The sequence below is a fragment of the Mustela erminea genome, chromosome 15 (assembly GCF_009829155.1).
Source record: "Mustela erminea isolate mMusErm1 chromosome 15, mMusErm1.Pri, whole genome shotgun sequence".
NCBI classification, from domain to species: Eukaryota; Metazoa; Chordata; class Mammalia; order Carnivora; family Mustelidae; genus Mustela; species Mustela erminea.
In genome coordinates this window covers 78,052,984-78,061,146 of record NC_045628.1, presented here as the reverse complement: position 1 = coordinate 78,061,146, position 8,163 = coordinate 78,052,984, and the positions used below count along the sequence as shown (strand labels likewise).

General features: G+C 53.5%; 1 protein-coding gene across 5 annotated transcripts in view; it reads right to left on the bottom strand.

The window, feature by feature from the left end:
* Window positions 1–819: 819 nt before the first annotated feature.
* The window catches only part of LOC116574510 (ral guanine nucleotide dissociation stimulator-like), a 492,075-nt gene continuing 484,731 nt past the window's right edge, over window positions 820–8,163 (bottom strand). For 3 of the 5 annotated variants that reach the window (XM_032315283.1, XM_032315284.1, XM_032315285.1), the window contains 7 exons: window positions 6,286–6,403; window positions 5,813–5,870; window positions 5,307–5,414; window positions 3,498–3,691; window positions 2,852–2,911; window positions 1,741–1,934; window positions 820–1,505 (listed from right to left, as the gene is read on the bottom strand). In XM_032315283.1, the coding sequence (XP_032171174.1) occupies window positions 835–1,505; window positions 1,741–1,934; window positions 2,852–2,911; window positions 3,498–3,691; window positions 5,307–5,414; window positions 5,813–5,870; window positions 6,286–6,362 (1,362 nt within the window). In that variant the 5' untranslated portion in view covers window positions 6,363–6,403 and the 3' untranslated portion in view covers window positions 820–834. Of the gene's footprint in view, window positions 1,506–1,740; window positions 1,935–2,851; window positions 2,912–3,497; window positions 3,692–5,306; window positions 5,415–5,812; window positions 5,871–6,285; window positions 6,404–6,786; window positions 7,256–8,163 lie in introns of those variants that run through there. The other 2 variants (XM_032315282.1, XM_032315286.1) reach the window with 2 other exon arrangements.

Below are 8,163 nucleotides of genomic sequence, written 5' to 3'. Positions count from 1 at the left end.
CATAAGGAAGAAGAAGAGACAGCCCCGGAACCTTCCCCGCCCCACTCTGTCACCTACATGTGCGCACATGTGCACACACGCACACACACACACACACACACACACACACACACACACACACTGCACTTAGAGGGTAAGGCAGAGAAGAAGGATGCCGTGTATTATAGGGGATTATTCATTGGTAGAAGGAACATGCCTTCCTTTTTTCATCTTTAAATCATTATTTACTAAATAAACATAGTCTGGATAAAGCCTAAAGAACTCTTTTACGACCTAACTTGTTAGCAAGCAATGAGAATATTGAAGATGTAATTTTAATATTTGATAATATGCCCATTAGAATAGTTGAAACGTAGACTATCCAGAAAAATGAAAGCATGTAAAGGTGTCTCATGGACCCAGACATTTCTCTCATGGTTTCTGCTTTTCAAGGCATGCTTCTAAATGGGAAACCTAGCTCAGAATGAAAATAGTTCATTTGGGGGCTTCCCGTGATCTTTGTTCTTTCAGGAACATTCCTATGTAATAAAATGTTACTTGTATAACAAAGTTTGCAAAGAGGGGAATCACGCTTATGTTCTGCAGACACACACAGAAGGCCATATTGTAGGATTCCAGGCAGAGGAAAATCCAAGTGGAGATGAAGTGGCCGAGACAGAGAGCAGAGCAGCGGTTGCAGGGACTGGGCGAGGGACAGAGCACTGAGCGATGAGGAGCGCGGGTGTCTCTGTGACGGAAACGTCGTAGAACGACATGGTTGTGCAACACCCTGGATGGACCTACTGAGACCTCCATATCCCACTGCAAAGGATGCGAGTAAAATTTTATGTAAACTCAAATTCTACTATCTTTAATTAAACCTAGTATGTAATTATATACATATACACAAAACAGAAGAAATACAAAAAAAGCAACGAGGAGGATGGGAAAGACATGCTTTCTGGTTGTAGCAAGCACGGGGTGCTGCTCAGGAGCGGAGCCCGCTTGCTCCACGGAGGCAGGCGGCGGCAGCTCAGGGACCGAGCCCGCTTGCTCCACGGAGGCAGGCGGCGGCAGCTCAGGGACCGAGCCCGCTTGCTCCACGGAGGCAGGCGGCGGCAGCTCAGGGACCGAGCCCGCTTGCTCCACGGAGGCAGGCGGCGGCAGCTCAGGGACCGAGCCCGCTTGCTCCACGGAGGCAGGCGGCGGCAGCTCAGGGACCGAGCCCGCTTGCTCCACGGAGGCAAGTGGCGGCAGCTCGTGGGCAGGACCCTGCGGGTCATCCAGGAAAGTCAAAAGGCCAGGTGGCTCTTCCGTGGCAGAGAAGTGAACGAGGGCCCTGACGACCATCTGCCCTGGCCCCAACGGGTCAGGGGGGGTCACTGGTCTTCCTAACCCATAGTGACCTGCCGCAGCAGGGATGGCGGGGGCCAGCTCAGGCCCCAGACGTGCAGCGGGTGCCAGAGTGACTGCTGGAACAACTTCCCCAGGCACATCCTGATCTGGCTCTGGGGCCGGTGCTGTAGCTCCAAGAAGAGAAAGCATCATCAGCTTGGTTGACTTCCCTCTCGCCTTTCCCTTTCCCCACCACTCAGCGTGGCCTGCGTTCAAGACCCAGCCCCCGGATGGTGTCCCCGACGGAAGCCCATGGGGACAGGGATCTGAGACGACTCACTCCTCTCGGCCCAACTACAATCTACGGAGGCTTCCTCAGGGTGGCCCACCCTGCCTCCGCCTCAGGCCCACACCAGTCAACCTCACCCCCAGCCTCTGGCTCTGTGGTCTCAGCGCGCTGCCTTTCTGGCAGCAGAAGCTGGGCACGGCGCTGCAGGTCCGAGCCAGGCACATTGACCTGCAGGTAGGCCAGTACAGCATGCAAGTTGGGAAACTCCGGAGGCTGCACAAAATCCCCTGGATACCTTTCCACCCACATATCCAGGATGGCATAGACGGCCCTGGGGACAGACATGGAGGCAGAGAAGTCAGAGGACAGGGTATGCATCCAAACCAATATCCCAGGGAACCCCTGTGGGAACCTGGGCCCCTGGGCTTCCAGCTCCTGTCCGAGACCAGTCGGACTCCTTGTCCACCTGCGACCTGGCAGTCCTGCCTGAGACAGGCCTGCTCCCAGACGGTGGGCTGGCCAAAAGCCTCTGGGAGTGGGAGTCCTTGATCAATGGGGGGGAGCCTTTCTGGACTTCTTAGGGGAGCTGGACACACTCCTCAGTCTGTCTCCTTGCCCACGAGCCACTTCAATTCAACTGCATGTGCCCAGGGAGGGGTGGTGTCTGGCCTCTTAATTACCCTCACTGCACTCGCCTCTGCTCTGTGAAGATCCAACCAAGGAGGGAACAAATGGACTCTGTCTCTAGCCAGGCCTTCCCAGGACCCTCCCCATACCTCCACCGTTACCTCCTCTGCCCGTTCAGTAGGTGCCATGAGAGTGGGTCTGTTTCCACTGACACTCACCTCCCACAGGGTGTGGGATGTCTGCTGCTCCCTGGGCTCTACTGGGTCACCACTCTCCCTGAGCCCCCTCTGAGCACCGAGTGCAGGTACCAACAGACTGCTGTGCGATGGTTCCTAAATCCCGCGTTCTGGGTCCCAGAATTGGGGCAGAGAGAGGGCTGGCAGGGGGCAGGGATGGAGCATGACCCACTCAGGGGTTGAAGCTGTCCTCCAACCCCCTCTACACACCTACCCCATGTCCCCAGGGCACCTTCCCAGTTTCCAGTAGACGCTCTCAGACATTTACCCTAAAGCAGGAATCACAGAGGTGTGCGTGAAGGTCCAGAAGCCCCTTGAACTCACAGTACCCTCACTGCCCTGCTGGAGAGGGAAGGCCCTCCTGGAGCAGCCAAAGCTTACTCACATGTTGCACTGCTCCTGGGGTCCGCCGACCTCGTCATACGTGGAGTAAACACATCCGAATCTAGAGGAGGCCAGGGGGCATCACATGAGATGTCTGCGGATGTTGGCTCTCACCATCTGACCCTTGACTAGCCTGCAGCCCTGGGGTGCTGTCTGTTCTGTGCAGGGATCCCATTCTGCTCCGAGATAATCGCCTCCACCTACTGGGGCTTCCTGAATGCTTGCTGAATGAAAGGGCCCCAACCAGCCCATCACCGACATCTGAGTTGCCCTGGCCCCTGCTCACCCTCAGGGATGCCTGCTCTGGATTCACCCACACACAGACCCCAGAAGGAATCTCAGATCTCCCTTTCAATGGCAAAGGAGCCCAGCTCAAGATCACAGTGAGAGTCAGGAATGAGGCAGAGGTTTCATCATGAGGGGCACGGGAATGTTCAAAGAGCATGCCCACAGGCCCAACAGCAGACTTTTCCACTGGCGCAGGCTCCCAGGTGTCCTTTCCCTACAAGACCCCACTGAGTCCCTATAATACCTCTGCCCCAGTTAGGAGCAAGGGAAGCTTGGGGAAGCTTGGGGTCCTGCCAAGTCTCACAACCAGGCATTGGCCAAATCCCACGGAGCAGTTAGGGGCAGGGGAGGGTGCTCACCTTGCAAAGAGGAGGCCCAGCACCTCCTGGGTGGTAGTAAAGGTGCGGTATATTTCCAGAAACGAGTGAACATAGTTTAGATCTTGTTTTATGACGGCAGTCACCAGGTAATCTATTGCGGCCTCCAATGAAGTGGCACGAGTGTTCCATACTATCGAGGTCTTATTCCTCTTCCTCGTTGAGCCATTTTCCCCCTGAGGTGAATCAGAGGAGACATGAGTCAGTGCTGTGGCCACCAGGAGGGTTGGGGCTTGGAGGGCAGAATGAGCCCCCAGATCTCAGGGACTTAAGCAAGAGGTGGGACAAGAGAGCCCAGAGTCCGAAAAAGAATCGGGTGACTCAGTGTCTCATTGGGTTGAGCCTAAGACTCTTGGTTTTGCTTCAGGTCATGCTCTCCGTGTCCCGAGGCTGCGTTCCTCGTAGGGCTGTGTCCATAGGGCAGTGTCTGCTTGAGGATTCTGTCTCTCCCTCTGCTTCTCCCCACTCTCCCCCTGCCTCCCTCTCAATCCATCCATCCATCCATCAATCAATCAATTAAGAACCCTTTAAGGAAGGGATATCTGGGTGGCTCAGTGGGTTAAAGCCTCTGCCTTTGGCTTAGGTCATGATCTCAGGGTCCTGGGATCGAGCCCCACATTGGGCTCTCTACTCGGTGGGGAGCCTACTTCCCCTCTCTTTCTCAGCCTGCCTCTCTGCCTACTTGTGATCTCTGTCTGTCAAATAAAGAAATAAAATTAAAAAAAAAAAAAGAAAGAAAGAAACCTTAAAGGAAAAGAGAAAATGTTCTTGGTACCCATACAAAGAATTGAAAAAAATGATGTCTGAACTTGATAGTATCTCAGGTCCTTTTGTGAGCGGAGTATTGGTAGCACGTCCCTGCATGAGTGGCATGGATCCTGTGATTTCTGATGACATAGCCCCATTGTTTTTATTTTTTCGAAAGATTTTTTATTTATTTTTTTGACAGAGAGAGAGAGAGGTCACAAGTAGGCAGAGAGGCAGCCAGACAGAGAGGGGGAAGCAGGCTCCCCGCTGAGCGGAGACCCCCCCCCCCCAACGTGGGCCTCGATCCCAGGATCGTGAGACCATGACCTGAGCTGCAGGCAGAGGCTGAATCCCCTGAGCCACCCCGGCACCCAACATATCTCATTCTTGAGATGAGAACACAGACGTCTTAGGTGAGAGGGCTTAGGATAGGAGGGCACGGAGGCTGTAGGATGCAGCACTGTTCATTAGCCACAGAAGGGGATTATATCCAGTCCTGCCCCTGTAAAGGGCTAGATGCCGGTGATAAATGACTGGCCTTCTGGACTGCCGTGCAGGGCAGTGAGGCCCCTGTTCCTCACCCTAGGGGCCCCAGAGATGTGTTCCATCAAAACAAAAGCACAGAGCAAGAGACAGAGACAGAGTACCATGGGCCCCATGTCCCTTTGGATCAGAATCTCCCAACTCACTCTTGCAAATGATCATTTGCAAGATTTGTATAACCTGAGGAAGGACTGTTGGGCCAATGGAGACACCTGGGAGCACGAGTTAGGAAAATGCCTAGGCCAGGGCAAAAGGAGTCTAGATCAACGGGATGAGACCTGGTCTAAAGTCTCTTTAATGATACTCCTATAAGTATGTGGACAATGGCTGTGCTTCTGTCCAAGGCGTGGGCCGGACCATGAGGGCCAGTTTGGGGAAGAGATGGGATGCAGATTCATGGGAGTACAGGACTCTAGGAGGCCAGGCTGGCTTCTAGGAAGTGGGGCCCTTGGTGCTGCATCGGCGTCCCAGGGGTCGAGTCTCCCCAGCACCTGCACTCACCCTGAGCCAGCGCCAGACTCTGTTGGCCCTGTGTGGCTTCTTGTCCTTCGGGGAAGGATAGCAGGGGATGTCGACATTCAGCTCCTGCACCATGTCCTCTGGAGCGTTCTGTAAAGACAGTGCCCGGCAGCCAGGCAGGAGACCTTAGAGCCCTGTCTGGAGGCCTTTGCTGGTCTTCAGACCCAGGGCGCTCCATTCCAGACACACCACAGCCCAGGATGCAGAGCCCTCCCCCAAGGAGAGAAACGTGGCCCAGCTTCAGGGCCTTGGATGTGCTCTGGCACAGCTAAGAGGCACCTCAGGAATCCCCTGTGCACCCGGCCCACCATGACATCGGTGTGAACAAGAAGGGATCACCAGGGTATCCACTGTGCTCACCCTCCTCCAGCCCATGGGCGGGAACCCCCACATATCCCTCCTCCCCTCAAACTCCAGAGGAAGGGATGGGGCTTCCCTAGGACAGTTCAGAGGGGTGGGCATCGCCTAGTCTCCTCAGTAGTAAGTACCTTATGGCGTCTCCCTCGAAATATCCTGAGGCATCGCGGGGGTGGTTTCAGCCAACTTCTACAACATGGGAACAAGCCATTTTCCTGGGGGTTCTGGTACCCAGAGCCCCGGGATGTACGTAGACAGGACGAAAACATCTTTCTGTGTCCGACGTTTCTGTCCAAATAGCCCTGATACCGGACTAGAGGGTGTGTCCTGGTTGCAGGGGTTACAAGTTGTGGGCCTTTGTGATCCAGGCAGTGACATCACTGCCTGTGATCCCCTACCGGGGCCCACTCCTGGTTGGACCCCTACATGAACAGTGCTCCGGTCTGCCATCTCCTCATCCCCCTTCTGCATGCAAGGCCACATCTTATCTGTACACAGTGACCCCAACACACCTCTCTGAACAGGCCCCCAGGGAAGGTCTGGGAGAAGCTAGGTCCCCAGCTTGCAAACACACCTGGTTTCAGACACAAGTCTCTATACTTACCTGGTTTGGACCTTAGATAAGCCATTGTGCCTGACAGGGATGGTCCCTTCTCTGCAAAAGATGGATGATTCCAGCATGTCTTTCTATCAGATGTCCACAGGCATAGGTTGGATAATAGCTATGATGTTAGAGGAGTGCTGTCACAGGTAGGAAATACCTCCCACCCAATTTCCTCCCTCCTATCAACTTCTTGGAATCTGCTACTAATCAGATCCCACCCCACAGTCCCTCCTGGGGTGTGTGTGTTTGTGCGCACAAGCACACTCGCTCCTGTGTGCACACATGTGTTCATCAGTGCTCATATTCTGGAGTCCCAGAAGACGACAGACCCACCTACAAAGGGCTGGGTAGTAGCTTCTCAAGAACTTAGGCTTCGAATTTTCAATGAAATCCCTTAGTAAGGGACTGGCCTTGGCCCTTGGCCCTTGGCCCTTGGCCCTTGGGTGGGAACAAGTTATGCGGATGATAGGGCTATGGATACATCCAAGGGGAGGCACCTACCTGAAGGAGCCTACTGCAAAGTTTCTATCGACAGCCAGGTGCATGATTGAAACACTTAGGTGTCTACCCCTGTCTGGGACATTCCTGGCTTAAAAGTGTTCAAGGGGTGAAGTGAGGTGATATCCCAGGTGTGACAGCATGATCTCAGGATCCCGGTGGTCCCCAGAAGACCAGGTGGGGCCCGAATGCTTCAGAGTTCCCAGACATCAGTTAGGGAAAATGGCTGAAAACCATGAAGCTACGTCCCGGCTTTCTACTCTGTAAAGCCCTGTACTCCGAATCACAGCATAGTTGGGTGATCACTTTCCTGGGAGGGGTCCAGAAGAAGCAGGAGCTTGGTGAGACCTCTGACACCTCGCAGGTCTGGTGTTGGTCTGTGTCACTGGAATCCATAGAAACTGGAGTTTGGGCCTCCTGGGTGGCTCTGCTGGTTAAGCAACTGCCTTCAGCTCAGGTCATGATCCCGGATTCCGGGATCGAATCCCACATAGGGCTTCAGCTCCATGGGGAGTCTGCTTCTCCCTCTGACCTTCTCTGCTCTCATGCACTCTCTCACTCAAATAAATAAAATCTTTAAAAATAAAACAAAACAAAACAATTGGAATTGGAACTCAGTCACGTGCCTGAGATATAAATGCCTCGTCCCTGGCAGGGTGAATCCAGAGTTTCGACAGTCCGAGGAGATAAGACCGGTGGAATATTTTTTTCTGTGCGGGCTCACTGAAGAGCTGGGTGTGAATTTTCAGCTCCGGGGTAGGGAGCAGTGTGTGGTGACAGTCACCTCAGCCATTGGTGCTGCAAGCCTTTAGGGAGTAAAACAGCGGCACTTGCTGGAACCCAGAGCCCGTCTCTGCTGCTTGGGCCAGCTGCATTGCACCAGGGGAAGTCCACCTGAGGATCAGGGCAAGAGCCCCTCCCCTAGAAGGCCATCACGAACAGCTCACCCCTCTCAAGTTCACTGATCAGCGAGGGCTGCAAAGCTGCAGAGCTCAGGGAAATCACTAGGTAGCATTCTTTGTATTTTTATTTTGTAGCCTTTTGTTTATTTTTTTCATGTTTTTATTACTTTCATCTCCTTTTAAATAATTCTTATTAGAAAGAGAGTGTGTGGGGGGGATGTGGTTGGGCAGAGGCAGAGAATCTTCAAGCAGACCCCCTGCTGAGCACAGAGTCCAACTCAGGGCAGGATCCCAGGACTCAAAAGATCAAGACCTGAGCTGAAACCCACAACTGAGCCACCCAGGCTCCCCTCCAAGAGTAGCCTTAAATGAGAAGAAATTAAAATAAGATCAATCCTAAATATGCATGAATTTTAAAAAAGAGTAGGACAAGGAAGAGAAAGAACAAAGCCAAGAGCAGCGAGAGAGTAGTCAAGGA